This window comes from Myxine glutinosa, chromosome 11, assembly GCF_964187855.1.
Source record: "Myxine glutinosa chromosome 11, kmMyxGlut1.1, whole genome shotgun sequence".
NCBI lineage: Eukaryota > Metazoa > Chordata > Myxini > Myxiniformes > Myxinidae > Myxine > Myxine glutinosa.
The window spans coordinates 137,379,559-137,403,010 of record NC_136271.1 but is presented as its reverse complement, the minus strand read 5'-3'; the positions used below and the strand labels follow the sequence as shown (position 1 = coordinate 137,403,010).

The following is a 23,452-nucleotide window of genomic DNA, read 5'->3' as shown; positions in this document are numbered from 1 at the left end:
AGCTGAAATGCACTTTCACTTGTTTCCCTAATGACAATGAAGGATCCACTGACTTATATAATCCCCTGCCCTGCTAGCCCAAAGAAAGCTACATAAAGCAACCAAGAAAAGCTACACAATGGAAGCCCTTTGCTGTTTCAACCCTTTTGCTGCCCTTTGCTGTTTGTACAATGCCAAAAGCAATCATCTCATGTGAACATCAAGACCCAAACATTGCTATTGGCATTGCACACGGTACATGCTTGGAAGCCTCGGTGGTACGTGATTCCGTCTAACCTGTCACTGATGACTCACCAACAAATTGTGAAACTGGTCCGGCGACTGAGAGGGCGTGTAATATTGCGATTTTAATGCATGTGCTACCTGTGAATGTCTGCAGCTGTCGAGGAACTCGGGTAGGGTTTAAACAGCAAAGCGCTTACCTTGTGTAGATTTTGGGTGCTTTATGCAGATTTATTTGAGCTAGCAGAGGAGGGGATTCATGAGGTTAAAATCCTACCACCTAGGGTAAATTGATTAGACTAGCAACGGTACACGCCCTATGGGCGGGGCTTCAATTGGGAGGCCCAAATGGAAACGTAAAATATCAGAAATTGAAGGCTTTTTTTCTTTTAAATGATTCATATAAACATCCGTTAAATCATATCACACGCAAATCATCAAAGTCTAAACAGTATCTTACTATAATTCACCAAATGTCCCACAGTGATCGATACACTATGATCGTGATGATCGTGATCGTGAATCGTCATCGATAATCGTGTTCGCAATCGCTATGTCGCATGTCCTCCCAATACGTGTTTCCTTCAGTTGAAATGGGTTAGAATTCTCTCAAGAAGGGATTCAACCCGTGTCCTTATAAAAGGTCTTTGTCCGAGGTCACCGAGTTCGATCGGTGCAGCCGTGCAGCGATCGGTGCAGCCGTGCAGCGATCGGTGCAGCCGTTTGTGCGGCACCCGGGAAAACAACATTGTCACAATGAAAACATCGTCACAATGAATGTTATGTGAACGCGAATGTTATGCGGGAGTCCAAACCTGAGAATGCTGGAGAATAAAGCTGAAATTGGGAAAAATAAATAGCCTATTTTACTCCCAGGGGTCCCAGGATTACCGACCCAAAATATCGTTGCGATCGGTTCAGCAGTTTTTACGGTACCTTCGAACGGACAGACAGACGGACGGACATTTCGTGAATTATAGTAAGATGAGAACTGATTGGGTGCTCCCTCCATTTACGGGTAAGAGACATGATTGGGTCTTGGTAGACAAGTTGTTCAGGTCCATAAAAAGTGGCCCTAGTCATGAAAAGTCAGAGTTGACCTATTGCTATCTAGTTTATTTTAACAAAACCTGAAGCCTGATATTTTGACTATAACTTGAGATTTCCTGCCCAATTACTTTATTTTATTTTCCAGTAACTTTTGAACATAAATCTACCTCACGTATTGGTTGTTCAGAGAAATGCTCAGTTTCATGCAGTGAAGAGAGAACACCTACTTTCCACTTAGGTCTTGGTATATATGAACCAGGCGTAAGCAGGGCCACACGTGCTCGGCCAGCTCTTGGGCTATCAACTCTGGATGCCTTGGCTCCACTTCCACAAACAGCCACCTGAAGTGTATGGATTTCCATTAGGGCTACTTTTTTTCTTTTTTTTCTTTCTTTTTTTGTATACTGAATCGAGGCTCGTGAAAGAGCTAACATTTATTTCACAAACAAATCAACCAGACAAACAAAATATATAAAAAGAGGGAGCGGAAGTCAAGATGGGGAGAGAAGGGGAAGCACACAAACATAACATTTGAGAGCAGGGAGATGTGTGGGAGGGAGAGGGCTTGGGGGGAGGAGGCATGGGAAGGGGGGTGGGGGGGGGGGGGTGGTGGGAGAAGTATAAAACACAAGGACACCAAGGACTTCCAGGACAGAAGTTGGTATTTCAAAAAAGTGGATTTGGGGTGAAATTAGCGGGGGTAGAAAAGATCAAGGTTTTGGATGGGGGAAGATAAGAGATGGTGGTGAACAGCTGTTTTAAAGACCTGGAGGGTGGAGTGGGATTGAAGAGAGTGAGGGAGTTTGTTCCAGAGGCGGGAGAAAAGTGGAATGATGGAGTGAAGGTGAGCAGAGAGTCTTGATTTTGGCAGTTTAACCATAAGAGGGTTGCAGGCAGATCTTTTGTAACCTGTAGGAATATTTGGGGGACAGAGCCCAGAGAGAGCTGGGGGGGCAAGGCCAGAGAGGAGTCGGTAGAAGACGGAAAGACCACCAACCTGCCTGCGGTGAGTGAGTGAAAGGCCCTTGGAGTTAGCTTCATCGCGGGAGATTCCAATGATTCTGAACGCTTTGGTTTCAACAGCGTGAAGACGAGCTAGGTGTGAGGCAGGAGCACCAGCCCAGAGGGGAGAGCAGTATTCCATTGACCCGCAGATGAAAGCCTTGTATGTGGTGAGGAGCTCAGGTGTGCCAAGGAAGGACTTCGCACGACGGAGGATGCCCAGTCGGCGACTGGCTTTGGAGGCCAGATTTGAAATGTGGTTTTCCCAGGAAAGATCATGGCAGATAGTGAGACCAAAAGCTTGAGTGACAGAACTTCTTGGAGAGGATTATTCAGAAAGTGGATGGGAGGGTTGTCCAGTCGGTATTTTTGGAGAGACATCGTAAGAGTGTGAGATTTGTCAGCATTGAAAGACATGTTCCACTTGTTTGCCCAGTCTGTGATTTTGTCCAGGTCTGCAGAGAGTGAGGAGGCTGCAGACTGCCTTCATAGTGATGCACTAAGATAGAACGTCACCGATAAGCTAATCTCAATCCAGCTTGATAAAAAAGAAGATGGTCTATCAAGTACAATAAAAGAATACTGTATTTGTCTTATTGAGGTTTGGAATGGATAGGCCACAATCTCAGTCGTTGGGTGTACCAGGAAGAATTAGGCAATTATTTATTCTGGGAAGGACAATCAAGAGTGGAGAAAAGCTCCATCACAATCTGGGTTAAACACTCAGATTCTTGAAGAATGCGAAGAATTATAAAGTTGCTTTTTAATATCAATAATAATACTGTTTGGGCTTTTAGTCAAAGCTGACTTCCCTCTCTCCATCAGTATTTGAAAATAATGAGGTAAATCTGAACACCTACCCATGGTCTTTTAGCACTTCTGAGGCCAGAGTAAGGACCACACGAAGCACATCCATCCCATCCTTGCCCCCATCCAGAGCTCCGCGGTCCTCAAACCTGGGTGAGATGAGACACAACCACAATTGCATTTTCACTCCACACACGCCAAGCGAAAAGTGGGGTAAAGTAATTGCTTCACTTGGTCTGTCTGTTACTTTAAAATGACTATGTCTGCCTGGCTGGCGGTCAAACAAAATGGGAAATCATTCCAAACAGGAAACATACTATTTTAAAGGACATCATAAAGGACATGTATAAGAGGCATGCATAACTACTGGAATGGGTTAAATAAGGTGGTGTAAGAGACGCTGCATCAATGGCGGTAAACTTGTGAAAAGAAATTTATACAACCTTTAAAATCATTATTTTATTTAAATTGAACTGTACACTTGAACACTGCAGAACACAAATCGCCTTCTTGGCACTTTCACAACCCTTCTGTTTAGCAGTACTTGGACACAATATTATGACATTTTATGCCAACACGACCAATCAAATCTGGCCCTCGCAGACCCCGCCCATGTCCTTGTTTCTCAAAACTGTGTGGGGTAAGGTACTCCATGAACTTTCTAGTTCCTAAAGAATCACCATTTGGCTAAATCAAGTCATTATGATTGAAATACACAGGGTGCTTGGGTGTACATGGTAATCTTGACCCAACACAAAACCAGCTAGTTTATTGGATAAACAATAATGAGCACAATACAAAGATGAACATATGACTTACCAACGGACCTCAGGCTGCAATAGGGGCAGGTGAGAGCTGAGCACATATGGTGGATTGCTGACTACAATGTCAAATGGACCCAAGGCAGCAAGCTCACGCTGTGCAAGTCCTGCCAAAGAGCAAATGTCACTTAAACCATCAAGAGCTATGCAAATTCGACGTCAGAATGATGGTTAGGGTATGCTGCTCACCTGCCGTGAGGTCCATGTGGAGTACGTTGCAACGACCTAGAAGATTCAAGCTGCAACATACGTAAAGGAAATCGAATTTGAATTCAGTTGAGCTAAAATGCACAAAGGGCATTACATTTTAATAATTCTGCATCACCACCAGGAAGTCATGTAAAGAGCCCCCAAAACGAGTGTCCACTTACAAAGCGAATCAGGAGCTGTAGCGTTCTGTGCACTAAGAGAAACTGCCTTTTTAAATACAAGGTCAAGGCTCGTGGAAGAGCTAGGCCACAGAACAAGCCAGGACACAACATAACAAAGGGAACAGCAGGGGAAAGGGGAAACGCCAATAGCAGGGTGGAGGGAGAAGGTAGATGGAGACAGACAATGGAAGCAGGTAATGAAGGGGAGAATGCAAGAGGTCGACAAGATGGATACATGAGCAAAATGTTTGGGGAGGGGGGGGGGTGGGAGGTGGGGTGGGGGTGGTTTAACGTGTGTAGAAAATATCATGGCTTTGAATGGGGATGACCTGAGATGGTGGTGAACAGCTGTCTTGAAGATCTTGAGGGAAGAATTAGATCGAAGAGAGTGTGGAAGGCAGTTCCACAGGCAGGAAAAGAGAAGAATTAATGAGTGGAGGTGAACAGTGGTCCTGGATTTAGGCAGTTTCACCAGGAGAGGAGCTGCTAGTGGACCGTGTGCGTAATGTAGATACTTGGGGGAGTGTGGAAGGACAACGCACGGAAAGGACAGAGGGTGCAAAACCAGAAATTAGGTGGAAGAAGATAGAGAAACCAGTGACCAGTCAGCGATGTGAAAGTGATAGGCCCATAGACTCAGCTTCATTGCGAGAGATTCGAATAATCTTAAATGCCTTGATTTCCATGGGGTCAAGCTGAGGAAGATGGGATGCATGGGATCCAGCCCAGTGGGGAGAGCAGTACTCCATCAAGTTGCAGATGAAGGCCTTGCAGGCCTTCAACTTTCCCTCAAAGTTTTACATGTTGAGTCTTTTTGAAGAATGGTCACAATGTTCAAATCATTACCTAGACTGGTTGATTGATTTACTGATTTCTGTATTTTTTTATTTTATTACAACAGAGTTTATCATAAACATTTTTTAAACCAGGCTGTCGATCAGAGCAGAGTGTGCATCCTCGAAGCCACTCTGCCAACCAATAGAGACTGTGGAAGCAATTCATTACTAAAGCAGCTACTTGAGGAGGTGTAAAGAATGTGGAGGACTCCATAGCCTCACCAGGAATAGTGTGAAAAAGCACATAGTCTGCAGGCACACTTGACTTCTGTGCCCTCGCTGTTCATCAGTAAATGCCAAATATTTTTGATGTAATGATGCATTAGGAGACCATCATTTGTATTGATGGAAAGATCAGTAAGGATACAGTCATACTTTTTGATGGAAACGCCTTTAACTAGTCACTATTTTTGAAGAAGAAGTTTGTAAGCACACCATTGTCCAACGTAAGGGGTTCATAATGACTCCATCATGAACTAGAACAACACTCGGTAGAGCGCATACCTCGTTTGACTGAACAGTTTACGTCCAGGCTGCACCTCCGCCAGGCTGAACGCTGAATGGCCAGATCCCAATCCAAATCTTCACTGAAATCGAATCAATTCGTCCTTGCCACACACCCAACATGCCCACCAAGTTCCGTCTGATTCAGTCCACAACTTTTTGAAATATCATGCTGTATATTCGTTTTTGGCCGTAATCTCTCAATGGTGAAGAATCACTTCAAAAAATAAAAACAAAATCTGGAATTCTCATGAAAAATTCTCATCTGGATCCGAATCTTGACCCAAATTTAATCAATTCGTCCTTGCCACACACCCAATCTGTCCACCAAGTTTCATCAAAATACTGTTCAACTCCTAGAAACAAGTGTGGAGGTCAAAACCCAACTTGAACAGACCCAAGCTCCTTTCCCTTATAACAGCAACCCTTACCCTTTTCACATGAGAAAGTCTGTAGTTTATTGAGATACACAGTGAAAGGTGTGTCGTGGTCTGTGCAATGCACCTTGTAGCGTTAAGTCGGGTCAGGCTCACTGCATCCTCACTCTTGTCCACCGCTACCGCACGAGCCTGGTAGAGACAACAGCAGGTGGTGGTTACGCTGACGATGAAAAAGAGATGTGCAGTGAATTTCATCAAACTACACTGAACCGTTAGAGAGTTATCTTGATTTTTGTTTATAACGCAGGTATGTCGGGGTCAACATGACTTATTAAGTAAATGCATCTTCTTTCTTTTTCCTACAGTTTGTAAGGCTCATGGATGAGTCGTCACAAACCAACAACACACTCACCGCTGACCTCTCAGAATCGAACCATCCCCCATCTTTGAAAACGGCATTAAACACCATGCTTTTTCCAATGTTTTTGAGGACATTATGGAGCAAAATTTAACAGACATGCAATAAATCAAATCAAACATTTTGAAAATCAAATAATTTTAGGTTAGACATATGTCAGATGGTGTCACATGGAAAAAGTTATATTTGAAACTGACACCTGCATTACACCTGTTGCACACAACATTCTCCTCCTGGTAAACCTTACTTCACTTGGTATGAAATGCCATAAACTTTCTGTGTGGGAATATCGACAAGCATCTCTTTCTCTTCAGTGCGCCATATGCGGGTGTTGGCAGAACAATGTCCTACCACACATTTGTGGAAGTAGCGTTAATTTTGTCAACCCTCGACTCTGATTCTGCAACTGGACCCGACGGCATCAGCCCACGGGTCCTAAAATCCTGCTCTGCTGCTCTATCTCACCCTCTCTCTGTTCTCTTCACCCTCTCTTTTGCTCAAGGTCAACTGCCATCTGCTTGGAAATCAGCCAACATCACCGCTTTGCACAAAAAAGGTGCAAAAACAGATCCTAGCAACTACAGACCAATCAGCCTTCTCCCAATTATCAGCAAAGTCATGGAATCCATCATTGCTTCTGATATGAAATCTTTCCTCTTCTCCAATGGCTTGATCTCTGATCATCAATTTGGTTTCAGACCAGGTCACTCTACTCTGGACATGCTGCTTCTGCTGTCTCAACAATGGATGGAGGTCCTAAATGCCAAACAGGAAATTAGAGCTGTCTCCCTCGACATATCACGTGCCTTCGACACGGTCTGGCACCCCGCTCTGCTCACCAAACTCTCCTCCTTTGGTATCCATGGAAATCTCCACGCATGGCTGGCGGACTTCCTCTCTAGTCGTCGTCAACGTGTGGCCCTGAATGGGTTTCTCTCATCTCCTCTTCCTGTTCAGGCTGGAGTTCCCCAAGGCAGTGTTCTGGGCCCCGTGCTTTTTCTGGTCTTCATCAATGATCTCTCTGACTCTCTCGAAAATCCTCTCTATCTCTTTGCTGATGACTCCACTCTCTGCCGCTCCATTCCTCTTCCCTCAGATCGGCAGTCTGCTGCCTCCTCACTCTCTGAAGACCTGGACAAAATCACAGACTGGTCAAACAAGTGGAACATGTCTTTCAATCCTGACAAATCTCACACTCTTACTATGTCTCTCCGAAAAGATCGACTGGACAACCCTCCCATCTACTTTCTCAACAATCCTCTCCAAGAAGTTCTGTCGCTCAAGATTTTGGGTCTCACTATCTGCCATGATCTTTCTTGGGAAAACCACATTTCCAAGCTGGCCTCCAAAGCCAGTCGCCGACTGGGCATCCTCCGTCGTGCGAAGTCCTTCCTCGGCACACCTGAGCTCCTCACCACATACAAGGCTTTCATCCGCAGCTCAATGGAATACTGTTCTCCCCTATGGGCCGGTGCTCCTGCCTCACACCTAGCTCGGCTTCACGCTATTGAAACCAAAGCTTTCAGAATTATTGGAATCTCCCACGATGAAGCTATCTCTGAGGGCCTTTCACTCACTCACCGCAGGCAGGTAGGTGGTCTTTCTGTCTTCTACCGACTCCTCTCCGGCCTTGCACCCCCAGCTCTCTCTGTGCTCTGTCCCCCAAATATTCCTACAGGTCGCACAAGATCTGCCAGCAACCCTCTGATGGTTAAACTGCCGAAATCTCGGCTCTCCGTTCACCTTCACTCTTTCATTCCTCTTTTCTCCCACCTCTGGAACAAACTCCCTCACTCCCTTCAATCCCACTCCTCCCTCCAGGTCTTTAAAACAGCTATTCACCACCATCTCTTATCTTCCCCCATCCAAAACCTTGATCTTTTCTACCCCCGCTAATTCACCCCAGATCCACCTTGATTGAAATTCCAACTTCTTTCCTGGAAGTCCTGGCAGTGTCCATATGTTTTATACCTCTCCCACTGCCCCCTTCCCACGCCCCCCCCCCCAAAGCCCTCGCCCTCTCTCAGATCTCTCGATGTCTCCATGTCTCTTGGTCCCTGCTCTCAAATGTTGTGTTTGTGTCCTTCCCCCTCTCTCCCCATCTTGTCTACCGCTCCCTATGTTATATGTTTTATGTGTCGGTTTGTCTTTCTGTGTGATTAATGTTCGCTCTTTCACGAGCCTCGATCTTGTATACAAAAAAAAAATAAAAAAAAATAAAAAAATAAAAACACATTTAAATTACTGTTTGCACAGTATTGAAGTTTGGGGTTTCAAACTCTGAATTTCATGTAGGATGCCACCAATTCATTCACTCAATCTGTCAAAAACAAGTTACTGTAGTTTTTCAAAACAAGGGTTATTCTCTACAAACCCCATACTTTCAAAAGGATAAGGACAATAACCCTCTAGAATAGGGGTTAGGCCTATACCTGTTGTAGAGTTTGTTTCTACAATTAGTGCCCCCAATTGTTATGGTATCCTCGAGTTTCTTAGACCCCTAGGAGTACTAAACCACCCCTTTAGTTTTTCTCCCTTTTCTTCCAATGTCTGAGCTGTATCTCGGAGCCGGCTGGGACTTTCGGAATGAATTTAGGAATACCTTTAACCCGGGGGTATGATGTGAATTAAGTGTAGATGCGCCTCGCTCGAGGCTATCTGGAGAGGGCAATATCGTTCTGATTCTATTTGATCAGATAGTGTACAGGAGAATTGGGTTCTGTGAAGTTATGGTGAACAGTTGATTTTTAGTCTAGTTAAGGTGAACTAGAACGGCACTCTTCGACATTACGACGTCAAGCGATATGCCACCATCCACTTTATTTCATCATTATACATACTTGGACAAAGTTTGTTTTAAATCCCTAAAGCTGTTCTCAAGTATCACATTTTTACATGACATGACCTCTGACCTTTGACTTCTTGATGATCTGATCAGTTCATCTTTGCATCATAATATATAATTGTACCAAGCTTGGTCAAAATACCATCACCGGTTCGCAAGTTAGCGTGGTAACAGGGTAACAAAACTTTTACCTATTGGGACCTCTGACATTTGACCTTTTGACCCCATAATCTAATCAGTTTATCTTTGCATCATTATACTGTACATGCTTCTACCAAGTTTAACATAGATCCTTTCAGCTATTCTTAAGTTATCATGGTAATGAAACCTATCATGGAAGCACGGACGGACAGACAACCTGAAAATATAATGCTTCCAGCCACTTCATCAGCAAAACGATTTAAAAAATGTGAAAATGTCTATAATTAAGTCATGACCTTTCAAAATTGGGTCAAGGGAAAAAAAATCAAGTTAACCCTGCACATTGTTGATGCAAAATTTCATTCCGAAAGTCCCAGAAAGCCCTGAGATACAGCTCGGAAATTGACACAGCTCGGAAATTGACGCAGCTCGGAAATTGGCACAACTCGGAAATTGGCACAACTCCGAAATTGGCACAACTCGGAAATTGGCACAACTCGGAAATTGACACAACTCGGAAATTGGCACAACTCGGAAATTGGCACAACTCGGAAATTGGCACAACTCGGAAATTGACGCAGCTCGGAAATTGACGCAGTTCGGAAATTGGCACAACTCGGAAATTGACGCAGCTCGGAAATTGGCACAACTCGGAAATTGGCACAACTCGGAAATTGACGCAGCTCGGAAATTGGCACAACTCGGAAATTGGCACAACTCGGAAATTGACGCAGCTCGGAAATTGACGCAGTTCGGAAATTGGCACAACTCGGAAATTGACGCAGCTCGGAAATTGACGCAGTTCAGAAATTGGCACAACTCGGAAATTGACGCAGCTCGGAAATTGACACAACTCGGAAATTGACGCAGTTCGGAAATTGGCACAACTCGGAAATTGGGAGTGCAAGAAGAAAAAAATGATTATAAAAATTATTTTCTAAATGGTGGTTTAGTTCTCCTAGAGGTCCAAGAAACAAAATTTGGGGCACTGATTGTAGAAACAAACCCTACAACAACAATAAGCCTTCCTCTATCCTATTGGGGGGCGGGAGGCTTAACAAAACTGTCTATTCCATTCAACTTGCCTGTAAATGGCTCTGACAAGTGAATGGGGAGGTAGAGATCTTGTGAGTACCGTACATACACCAATACAGGCAAAAAGACCCAAGCAGCATACAAGCCATCAGAACGATCCAAAAACATGGAGAAGCTTGTACATGTAGTTAGTGGACAAAAAATGGAGACACGAATGCAAATTCACTTAATAGGGCGTTGGGCCACCACGTGCGTCTGGCATTCTGCATGAAGGGTGTGACACCATTGTTCCACGAGAAAGTCAATCAACTCATAACTGTTTGATGAAGGTGGAAAACGCTGTCTCAGTGTCATTCTAGAATATCCCATAAATGCTCAATTGGGTTCAGATCTGGTGACTGAGAAGGCCATAACATATGGATAACATCGGTGTCATGCTCATCATACTATTGGGCGACCACACGTGCTTTTGTGGATGGGGGAATTGATGGGGTCTTCTCTTGCAGCCATGCTAGCCATAATTATAGGCAACCAGGCATGCGCAGCATCTTTATACATGGCCATAACTCCCTAAGCATGCTGGGATGTTATTTGCTTAATCAACACATGGGTCACAACTGTGTGGAAGCCGTTGCTTGGTGTCCCTCATTTAGCCAGGTGTTTCCATTTTTTGTCCACTACCTGTACATCACATCGAAGTTAGAAAACAACTGTGTGCTTCCACATGAATTACATAGACATTAATAGTCTGGACAAATCAACACAGATTTAAATCACACATCGGATTTAAATCTGTGATCCCAGTGGCATCAGACATGTGGTTCAGATGGCAACATTAAAATGGAAACCCATTTTTTGATGGAAATTACGCATGACTGACTTAATATGGAGTGGGTTTGGCAGTGGAATCCTCTCGTTAAGTAAACAGAAAGAGAAGGTTACACCCTCACATTGATGCTGAGCAATGTGACATTTATTTGTGATTGAAGATGTGGACTGAAAAATACACAGCAAGCAACATCAATGAATAAATGCAGCATTTACAAAAAATAGTTTTGTAAAAAGGACATTGTTAGCATGGCTGATAAAACAGGTACTAACCTCATTGTTTCTAGAGCAAAACAAGCAATATAGCAAGCACACTGTACTTAATGTATGACGTACTGTAGGGAGAGAGTGCAACAGGCTCAAGCAGATAGCTCCACTACCGCAGCCAGCATCAAGCAGAGACGGGCCAGATGCAGGTACTCCTTGTGGATCGGGCTGGTAAGAGCCCACCTCCACATGTTTTAGAGAATCAAGAACCAGGCCCACAAGTTCCTGTGAGGGAAAAGTAATGATCAAAATAAAGCTGCTGTCGTTTTCCTTCTTCCTCCCAAATAATTGCTTTTATCAATCTGAGAATGTATGGCTTCAATGTTACCACTGGCTGGCAAGATAACCTAGAGGTATGCACAATCGCCTCTGAGCTGTCTAGCCTGGGTTTGAATCTCGATTTATGGATGTTAAACTGGGCGTCCCATCTGCCGGCATTATTAGTTGGTGGACGTTAAATATCCCACGGCGTCCTTCGCGAAGAGTAGAGGAACTATCGCTGGCACCATGGCCAAATTTCAAATTCCTGCCCTAACCTACAGGGAGCACTGTGTCTGCGGCACCGCTGCGCCCTTAGTCAATGGTGCTAACTGCTGCCATGTTCTGCATATAAAAGAAAAATGATGGAATCATTAACATAATGTTGAATGAACTATGCTAACCACTGAAAGAAGTAAACAAGAGGCTGATGCTATTTTTCCAGTGTTAACCCTTTGTAGGGGTAAAAGAGCATTTTGTGCATTAATGTTTCTTCAGAGTTCATCCTCTTTTGTTCAGTTGAAATGTTAATGCCGAAAAACCCCAGCTTCTACTTGCTTCCCATGGGAGTTAGTATTCTTCGATCAACGTTGTGTTGGTTCCATCTATAGTTTTACCTGCTCGCCAATGCAGAACACCACCATGCAACACGATTAAAAGTAGTTTCCCGTTTCTATGTGCAGAGTAATGCCCTATATCTGACACACAACATCAAATGCATTGTTAACAATAATTGGTCGAGTTTGAGAGAGGCGATAGTTATACTTTGTAATGAATAGCAAAAGCAGCTAAAAATCCTGATTGGACGAATATCACTAAGGAAAACCTGGTGGTGCTTCCACATGAGCAAATAAACCCAAACAAAACTTTCTCATGAATGTATGTGGGGTTTAAAATGTAGTAAGCAGGCTCCAAAACAAGCTACAGTCCACACATTACAGGATGTAAAAAGAAATCACTTTTGCCAACATGAGATCACAATGAATAGTAGTTTATTTATTATAAAATGTAATGGGAAAAGGCAAGTGTAAAGTGCAGGGTAGGAGGAAGGGGAGGGAAGATCAGCAATATTTGTGTACGTAATAAATCGATTGCCCCTGAAGAAAGTTATGTGAACCAAAACATGTTGGGTGAAATCTCCGTGAGCAAACATAAAAAAAACTACTCACCTGCCGAGAGCACGTGCGATGCAATTCACCGTGAACATAGAACTTTGTTGCAAATACTCCACAAAATCAACTGAGCGCACAAGTTATTGCATTATGTTTTGAAAAGATAAAACTTCAAATGCACAATTCTGCACAGAAGAAAATTTTATTAAAATCAGATTTCGTTCAACAAACATGTGATACGGTTCAACATGCGATTAATTAAAACAACAACATGTGATCAATCACAGAAACATGTGATGCAGTTTCCTTTCAAAACGATTCATTTTTAATCGTACGTGTTTGACTTGAAATAGTGATAAAAAATACATGAGGCAGCTTAATGACAAACATGTAGCTCTTTATTATTACTATATTACTGTGGTCCACTTGTATCAGTTAAAGTACAAAATTGTGGAGCAATGCTGTTTGCAAATGCTGAACTTTAAACATTTCTTTTTGGACTTTGTACTGCAAAACAGCTGAACTGTTCTTTATGTATTTATTAGTTGGAAAACTTATTCTGCATTTCCCCCAATGACTTCTCAATGTACCAGCCACAGGGGTAACTACATATTATTGTATGCACATGTGAGCACATGCGCAAACTGTTATCCTTTCCATTCAAATAAAAAAAGTTATAAATTATGATGCGATCCGCACACCCATGGGGGAGGAAGGGGATGTGAAAAAGAAAACAGCATTTTATAAATTGCAGTTTGTCCATCATCAGATTGTTATGATGTACACCTCCTAATCGATGAACTTGATGAGAAACTCAACAATATCAATGTAAGAAGTTATTATGGTTGCCTATGTTGTGAGAAATCAAGATTCTACAACATTGTCCCAATAGTAGGTTTAATTCAGTTTCGATTTCTGGCAACACCTGTAAGAAATAATCAAGCATTGTATCAGTATTTCATAATCATGGGAGTAGCAATCAATTAGCAATTAGTGCAAGCAAGCCTGGATCATCTAGATATACGCAACATTCGAGTATACACTATCACACAGAATAAATGCCACAGGAATGTCTCGGAGCGATGTTCGTCCGAGGTCTTATAGAAGCCTCTCAGTGGTTGGAGACAGCATAAAACCTGGGTTCAACTTAGACACAATTTCATTACATTCTCCCCGCCGTTAAAACTACACTTCCGCTAAGGCAGAAATCAAGCTAGCAGCACATAGTAGCAGAGTAATATCAGTGAGCAACAGTTGCCAGTCCATGTCAGTCAGACCCAACCATAGCGGTCGGGGCAGCGAATCTCTCTCCCGGCACGGATCCGGTAACTACCAGGTACTACATCCCCAAGACCGGAGTCCCCCGCGTCAGAGTAGCCGCCTAAGTCGGGTGACGGCGGTGGCCCCACAGGGCTAGCCGGATCGGGTGCATGTAGCGGTGAGGAAGCCGGCAGATACTCCATAGGCTGGTCAATGGGCGGATCAACGGAATTGTAAGCTGGTTCGTCAATTTCCCCGCATGGGGCCAGGTGGCGTACTGAGACCGTCGACTCCCATCCATTGGGCAACAACACACGAGCGTGCTCGGGGTTAGCTTGGAGAACCTGCACCTTGTCCACCAGCGGGTCATATTTACTCATGCGAACTGCCCGTTTGAGAAAAGCCGGTCCCGGCTCAGCAAGCCAACCCGGTAAAGGTCGGGCACTACCCGAATACCTTGGGTAACGAAACATCCGTTCGTGGGGAGTTTGATTGGTAGCAGTACACAATAAAGTCCTGATCGAGTTTAATGCCCCGGGTAGTGACCAAGCCCATTTGTCTAGTCCTCGGCCGCGGGACTTAAGACTCAGAGTAACGGCCCTCCATATAATGCCATTAAAGCGTTCAACCTGTCCATTCGCCTGTGGCCTATACGGAGTAGTATAGCTAGAAGGGACATTATGCTGGAGCAAGAAGTTCCTCACATCCTGGGACAAGAACACCGCGCCTCGATCGGTATGCACATAGGCCGGATTCCCAAACATAGAAAACAAGTTCTGCCGACACCGGATAACCATTGCAGCCGACATATCTCCGCACAGGAAAGCAAAAGGGAATCTAGAGAACTCATCAACGATCGTGAGTACTGAGTAGATAACGAGAATTACTCGATGCCGGTGATGCCGGCAGTGGTCCTTTGAAATCCATCGCCAATCTCTCCCACGGCCTAGTGGCTTGGACTAGCGTGCCCATAGGAGGGTTGTAGAAGCGAGGTTTGAGTTCAGTGCATACGGAACAGATGCGACAGAGCTGACGAATATCCTCAACGGAATAGGGCAAGTTACGACTGCGCACGTAATGAGCGAAACGCGTCACGCCGGGATGGCACAATGTGTCATGAAGAACGCGCAGGTCCTCAAAAGAGGTGAGGCTCGCACACATCGCCGGCCGCGATAAAGCATCGGCAACAAGGTTATCCCACTCTGGGTGATATTTGATTGTGTAGCAGAAATCGGCGAGCTCGATCCGCCAGTGAGTGATTTTCTCATTCTTAATGCGTTTAGCATGCTGCGTGTCATACATAAATGCAACGCTCTGTTGATCTGTGATAATTTGGAAACATCGTCTGAGCAAATAGGGACGCCAACGTCTGATCGACTCGACGATGGCATACACCTCCTTTTCGACTAGTCCTTGAAAAGAAGGCCACAGGGTGCCCCCCTTGAGAGAGCGTCGCAGCTATCGCATGATCCGACGCATCACTTTCCAAAACAAAGGATTCATTTTCGTCAATCGTCGACACAGCGGCGCCAGCGATGTCGGACGTAAGGCCATGACAAGCGGCCTTGGCAGCGAGACTCATGGGGAACACATTGCAGTCCACAAGTGGGCGGAGGTTCATGGAAAATTTTTGAACCCACTTGGAATAATGAGCAAACAGCCCGAGAGCACGCTTCAAGGAAGCACGATCGCAGGGCGGGGCCATGTCGAGCAAGGGTCGCAGACGCTCCTTATCCGGAGCGACAGAGCCGTGGGTCACGGTGTACCCCAGGAGATCTATTGTGCGAGCAGAGTAGTGACATTTAGCCTCATTCATAGTCAAGCGATACCTGTGCGCGACCTCGAGGAAGCGCTTCAGATTAGCATCATGATGTTCTTTGTCATACCCGCAAACCATGAGATTATCCAGATAAACAAAGACATCGGTTAAGTTCTCCTTAGCGATGAGGTCGTCCATAGCCCTTTGAAAACACGAACTCCATTCGTGACCCCGAAAGGTAGCCGGGTGAACTGGTACAACCTCTGGCCTGATTCGAACGCAGTATAGATGCGATCCGCCATGGAGATGGGGATCTGATGATACGCACTACGTAGATCGAGAGTGCTATAGACCGAATACTGTGCCACCTGTCGAACCAGGGAGTCCATTCCCGGGAGTGGGTAGGCATCCAATTGGGTAAACCGATTAATCGTCTGCGAATAGTCGATTACCATGCGTTTGCGATGTGATTCGGTCTGTACCACCAGAACTTGGGCCCGCCAAGGCGACCGACTAGGTTCTATGATACCTTCCTTTAGTAGCTGCGCAGTCTCTTCCGCAATGAATTGCATGTCAGCTCGTGAGTAGCGTCGCGATTTAACCACAACAGGTGTACAGTCTGTGGTCATATTGGGAAACAGCGACAGTGGCTCAATTTCTATCCCTGCAAGAGCACACACAGCAAGAGTATCAGTACCACCAAATTCCATTTCCAAGCACCCATGTCACTGGAGAAAATCATGTCCTAACAAAACTTCTGCACATAATGCTGGTAAGACCATTAAATGCACATCTGGAAACATTCGACCCTTAATGACAAGCTTCAGTCGACGTTCCCCCTTTGTGCTAAGCCATAGCCCCTGAGAAGCCATGAAGATTCTGCGTCTTGTCCCAAGAATCGGCCATCCATGTCTCTGTACAAGTCGAAAATCTACATAACTATCAGTAGCTCCCGTGTCAATTAAAGCATTTGCAAAAATTCCTTCAATCATGAGTGGGATAATTGCGCGGGCCAAGCCAGGTGGCCCTGTAGATGTCGAATCGTCGAGGGGAGATGCACGAGCCTCGCGTGTGGATCCGACGCCAGCTAATGTCTTTCGTGCCGTTGAATTTTCTTGTAGGCCAGCCGTGCCGCCTCCAGTGGGCGCTCGTGCCACATGCGAAGATCCCAGCTTTCGTGCAGTCAAAGTAGATTGTAGGTCGATCGTGCCGCCTCCGGAAGGTGCTCGTGCCATGCGTGGAATTTCGAAGCCAGCGTTCGCCTTTCTTGTAGTCAAAGTAGATCGTAGGTCGATCGTGCCACCTCCGGAGGGTGCTCGTGCCACGCGCGGAGTTTGGAAGCCAGCGTACACCGATCGGGTGGCCGATCCCGGAAGTTGGCTGGGTGTCGAAAGAATTCCTGTCAAGGACGGTCGTGCCGCGTACTGAAGTGATCGCGACACTTGTTTAGTCAGCGCGGCGAGTCTCATCAAGGTCAGGCTCTCAGCTCGGGGCCCACAGAGAGGGGCGATCCCAATCAAGGTCGGTCGAGGCACGCCGGGCGTCATTTGTACCACGGGCGCGGAGATAATCACATTCAGCGCCGAGCTCGCTCGCTGGCCTCGTGATGCTCGACAAACTTTAGCAAAGTGACCCGTCTTCGTGCACAAATGACACTTTGCTTCCTTAGCCGGACAAACTGACCTGAGATGGTTCCAGTTCCCGCAGAAATAGCACTCAGCGTTACTTCCTGGCTTGGGTCCGGCAGCAGCTGCCGCCGTCAAACCCGGATCGGGATCCTCGAGGGTATCCATTGTCCCCGATTCCGGCGGAGGTGCAGGTGCTGCATCCTCGAACTCGGCGGTAGCTCTCTCCGGTCGTGTCTGCCGAGATATCCCCGCAGTGACGTATGGGCGTTCATACGCGTCGGATTGTTCCGGTTTATTGTCCATACGCTTTGGTGTACACGTGAGATAACCGAAGGGCTTCTTCTTGGGTCAAGTCGGGTTCTTCAAGTAGTCTTTGTCTGACGACTGGCGATCTTAGACCTGAGACAAAAGCATCACGGACAAGGTCATCACAGACTTGTTCATGGGTGCGTACCGCAGGGGTACTGTCCTTCAGTAATCGTCGGAGGTCTTGAGCGAATTGGTCTAAGGTCTCCGTGGGCTGTTGTCGACGAGACGCAAGCAAATGTCTGGAGTAGACCACGCTTCGTTTTTTTATGTCGATACGTTTCAGCTCGGCCACAGCTGCATCGTACGTCGCGCACTGTTCAATGGACATACACACCGTATGGTGGACCTTGGATTGCAGCACTGTGAGCTTCGTGTCAGCAGTGATTCCCTCCTGGGAATTGAATTGATTAGCCAAGATCTTCAGCCAATGTGTCAGCTGCGCGGCCGCGTCCATCGCCTGGGGGGTCCGCGCCGAAGACTGGGACTTGGATCAGCTTATGAGCCATGTCGTACTCGTTCTGGACGAAGAGAGGAAACTGAATTAATTGTTGTGAGAAATCAAGATTCTACAACATTGTCCCAGTAGTAGGTTTAATTCAGTTTCGATCTCTGGCAACACCTGAAAGAAATAATCAAGCATTGTATCAGTATTTCATAATCATGGGAGTAGCAATCAATTAGCAATTAGTGCAAGCAAGCCTGGATCATCTAGATATACGCACCATTCGAGTATAAACTATCACACAGAATAAATGCCACAGGAATGTCTCGGAGCGATGTTCGTCCGAGTTCTTATAGAAGCCTCTCAGTGGTTGGAGACAGCATAACACTTGGGTTCAACTTAGACACAATTTCATTACAGCCTAGATAAACAAGTTGTTATTTGAATGTTGGATGAATGTTGACTTCGATACAGTCTGGCACCCCGCTCTGCTCACCAAACTCTCCTCTTTTGGTATCCATGGAAATCTCCACGCATGGCTGGTGGACTTCCTCTCTAGTCGTAGTCAACGTGTGGCCCTGAATGGGTTTCTCTCATCTCCTCTTCCTGTTCAGGCTGGAGTTCCCCAAGGCAGTGTTCTGGGCCCTGTGCTTTTTCTGGTCTTCATCAATGATCTCTCTGACTCTCTTGAAAATCCTCTCTATCTCTTTGCTGATGACTCTACTCTCTGTCGCTCCATTCTTCATCCCTCAGATCGGCAGTCTGCAGCCTCCTCACTCTCTGCAGACCTTGACAAAATCACAGACTGGGCAAACAAGTGGAACATGTCTTTCAATCCTGACAAATCTCACACTCTTACGATGTCTCTCCGAAAAGACCGACTGGACAACCCTCCCATCCACTTTCTGAATAATGCCCTCCAAGAAGTTCTGTCACTCAAGCTTTTGGGTCTCACTATCTGCCATGATCTTTCCTGGAAAAACCACATTTCAAATCTGGCCTCCAAAGCCAGTCGCCGACTGGGCATCCTCCGTCGTGCGAAGTCCTTCCTTGGCACACCTGAGCTCCTCACCACATACAAGGCTTTCATCCGCAGCTCAATGGAATACTGCTCTCCCCTCTGGGCTGGTGCTCCTGCCTCACACCTAGCTCGCCTTTGCACTGTTGAAACCAAAGCATTCAGAATCATTGGAATCTCCCGCGATGAAGCTAACTCCAAGGGCCTCTCACTCACTCACCGCAGGCAGGTTGGTGGTCTTTCCATCTTCTACCGACTCCTCTCTGGCCTTGCCCCCCCCCCAGCTCTCTCTGGGCTCTGTCCCGCAAATATTCCTACAGGTCGCACAAGATCTGCCTGCAACCCTCTTTTGGTTAAACTGCCAAAATCAAGACTCTCTGCTCACCTTCACTCCTTCATTCCTCTTTTCTCCCGCCTCTGGAACAAACTCCCTCACTCTCTTCAATCCCACTCCACCCTCCAAGTCTTTAAAACAGCTGTTCACCACCATCTCTTATCTTCCCCCATCCAAAACCTTGATCTTTTCTACCCCCGCTAATTTCACCCCAATTCCACTTTTTGAAATACCAACTTCTGTCCTGGAAGTCCTTGGTGTCCTTGTGCTTTATACTTCTCTCCCCCCCCCCCCCCTTCCCATGCCTCCTCCCCCCCCGGGCCCTCTCCCTTCCACACATCTCCCTGCTCTCGGATGTTGTGTTTGTGTGCTTCCCCTTTTCTCCCCATCTTGTCTTCCGCTCCCTCTTTTTGTGTATTTTGTTTTTCTGGTCGATTTGTTTGTGAAGTAAATGTTAGCTCTTTCACGAGCCTCGATTCAGTATACAAAAAAAAAAAAAAAAAAAAAAAAAAAAAGTTCCTCGATCAACAGGAAATAATATTTTCCTTCTTCAGGAAATCCTTTGTGAACTTCAACAATGAGCATTCAGTTCTGAGCAAAGCTCAGGATAATCATATCGATTTGTTTGAGTACTTATTGAATGTTTGAGGACTGTTTTTAAATGGTGTTTATAATAAGACCTTTTTCGGTCTGTACACTTATCACAAACATCACAATCAATGCTTGGAGATGGCTCTATTTATCCTGCTTGTAGTCTGTGTCTTTGTGTTGTGGTATGTCTTCTAAAATAAGAAGTGTTCAGAGATTTGCCACAAGTTTGCTATACGTTTTTCCTTCCCCTTACCATTTATATAGGGAGGGAAAAAGTTTTTCTTTGCTGTAATAATTATATGATTTTATCTTTAAAATAAAAAACACGACTCTAATACAATTCATCTGTGTTTATTCATTGTATTTATTGCAGGATTTTCTGTTTCAAGTATAAAATCATGATCTGTGTTTTAGAATATTTTGTATTTCAACTATAAAATCATGATCTGTGTTTGAGGATTTTGTATTTCAACTATAAAATCATGATCTGTGTTTTAGAGCATCTTGTTTCAAATATAAAATCATGATCTGAGTTTTAAAGGATTTTGTGTTTCAAATATAAAATCATGATCTGTGTTTCAGAGCATTTTGTGTTTCAAATATAAAATCATGATCTGCGTTTTAGAGCATTTTGTATTTCAAATATGAAATCATGATCTGTGTTTTAGAGGATTTTGTGTTTAATGTATCAAATCATGATCTGTGATTGAGGATTTTGTATTTCAAATATAAAATCATGATCTGTGTTTTAAAGGATTTTGTGTTTCAAATATAAAATCATGATCTGTGTTTTGGAAGATTTTGTGTTTCAAAAAGAAAATCATGATCTGTGTTTTGGAAGATTTTGTGTTTCAAAAAGAAAATAAGGATCTGTGTTTTGGAAGATTTTGTGTTTCAAATATAAAATCATGATCTGTGTTTTAGAAGATTTTGTGTTTCAAATATAAAATCATGATCTGTGTTTTAGAGGATTTTGTGTTTCAAATATAAAATCATGACCTGTGTTTTGGAAGAGTTTGTGTTTCAAATATAAAATAAGGATCTGTGTTTTTGAAGATTTTGTGTTTCAAATATAAAATAAGGATCTGTGTTTTAGAAGATTTTGTGTTTCAAATATAAAATAAGGATCTGTGTTTTTGAAGATTTTGTGTTTCAAATATAAAATAAGGATCTGTGTTGTAGAAGATTTTGTGTTTCAAATATAAAATAAGGATCTGTGTTTTTGAAGATTTTGTGTTTCAAATATAAAATAAGGATCTGTGTTTTAGAAGATTTTGTGTTTCAAATATAAAATAAGGATCTATGTTTTTAAAGATTTTGTGTTTCAAATATAAAATCATGATCTGTGTTTTCGAGGATTTTGTGTTTCAAATATAAAATAAGGATCTGTGTTTTTGAAGATTTTGTGTTTCAAATATAAAATCATGATCTGTGTTTTTGAAGATTTTGTGTTTCAAATATCAAATAAGGATCTGTGTTTTTGAAGATTTTGTGTTTCAAATATAAAATCATGATCTGTGTTTTAGAGGATTTTGTGTTTCAAATATAAAATCATGATCTGTGTTTTAGAGGATTTTGTGTTTCAAATATAAAATCATGATCTGTGTTTTAGAGCATCTTGTGTTTCAAATATAAAATCATGATCTGTGTTTTAGAGGACTTTGTGTTTCAAATATAAAATCATGATTTGTGTTTCAGAAGATTTTGTGTTTCAAATATAAAATCATGATCTGTGTTTTAGAAGATTTTGTGATTCAAATATAAGATCATGATCTGTGTTTTAGAGGTATTTGTGTTTCAAATATAAGATCATGATCTGTGTTTGAGGATTTTGTATTTCAAATATAAAATCATGATCTGTGTTTCAGAGCATTTTGTGTTTCAAATATAAAATCATGATCTGTGTTTTAGAGCATTTTGTATTTCAAATATAAAATCATGATCTGTGTTTTAGAACATTTTGTATTTCAAATATAAAATCACGATCTGTGTTTTAGAACATTTTGTATTTCAAATATAAAATCATGATCTGTGTTTTAGAAGATTTTGTGTTTCAAATATAAAATCATGATCTGTGTTTTAGAGCATCTTGTGTTTCAAATATAAAATCATGATCTGTGTTTTAGAGCATCTTGTGTTTCAAATATAAAATCATGATCTGTGTTTTTGAAGATTTTGTTTCAAATATAAAATCATGATCTGTGTTTTAGAGGACTTTGTGTTTCAAATATAAAATCATGATCTGTGTTTCAGAAGATTTTGTGTTTCAAATATAAAATCATGATCTGTGTTTTAGAAGATTTTGTGATTCAAATATAAGATCATGATCTGTGTTTTAGAGGTATTTGTGTTTCAAATATAAAATCATGATCTGTGTTTTAGAGGTGTTTGTGTTTCAAATATAAGATCATGATCTGTGTTTGAGGATTTTGTATTTCAAATATAAAATCATGATCTGTGTTTCAGAGCATTTTGTGTTTCAAATATAAAATCATGATCTGTGTTTTAGAGCATTTTGTATTTCAAATATAAAATCATGATCTGTGTTTTAGAACATTTTGTATTTCAAATATAAAATCATGATCTGTGTTTTAGAAGATTTTGTGTTTCAAATATAAAATCATGATCTGTGTTTTAGAAGATTTTGTGTTTCAACTATAAAATCATGATCTGTGTTTTTGAAGATTTTGTGTTTCAAATATAAAATCATGATCTGTGTTTTCGAGGATTTTGTGTTTCAAATATAAAATAAGGATCTGTGTTTTTGAAAATTTTGTATTTCAAATATAAAATCATGATCTGTGTTTTAGAGGATTTTGTGTTTCAAATATAAAATAAGGATCTGTGTTTTAGAGGATTTTGTGTTTCAAATATAAAATCATGATCTGTGTTTTGGAAGAGTTTGTGTTTCAAATATAAAATCATGATCTGTGTTTCAGAGCATTTTGTGTTTCAAATATAAAATCATGATCTGTGTTTTAGAGCATTTTGTATTTCAAATATAAAATCATGATCTGTGTTTTAGAACATTTTGTATTTCAAATATAAAATCATGATCTGTGTTTTAGAAGATTTTGTGTTTCAAATATAAAATCATGATCTGTGTTTTAGAAGAGTTTGTGTTTCAACTATAAAATCATGATCTGTGTTTTTGAAGATTTTGTGTTTCAAATATATAATCATGATCTGTGTTTTAGAGGATTTTGTGTTTCAA

The 23,452-nt window shown here is 43.0% G+C and overlaps 1 protein-coding gene across 3 annotated transcripts in view; it reads right to left on the bottom strand.

Moving 5' to 3' along the window:
• HEMK1 (HemK methyltransferase 1, mitochondrial release factors N(5)-glutamine) overlaps positions 1-23,452 on the bottom strand; it is a 76,246-nt gene that overhangs the window by 12,005 nt on the left and 40,789 nt on the right. The window contains exons 4-9 of one of the 3 annotated variants that reach the window (XM_068130945.2): positions 11,597-11,752; positions 6,118-6,182; positions 4,092-4,141; positions 3,901-4,009; positions 3,135-3,230; positions 1,500-1,613 (exon numbers count right to left, since the gene is read on the bottom strand). In XM_068130945.2, the coding sequence (XP_067987046.1) occupies positions 1,500-1,613; positions 3,135-3,230; positions 3,901-4,009; positions 4,092-4,141; positions 6,118-6,182; positions 11,597-11,752 (590 nt within the window). The remainder of the gene's footprint in view (positions 1-1,499; positions 1,614-3,134; positions 3,231-3,900; positions 4,010-4,091; positions 4,142-6,117; positions 6,183-11,596; positions 11,753-23,452) is intronic. The other 2 variants (XM_068130947.2, XM_078765902.1) reach the window with 2 other exon arrangements.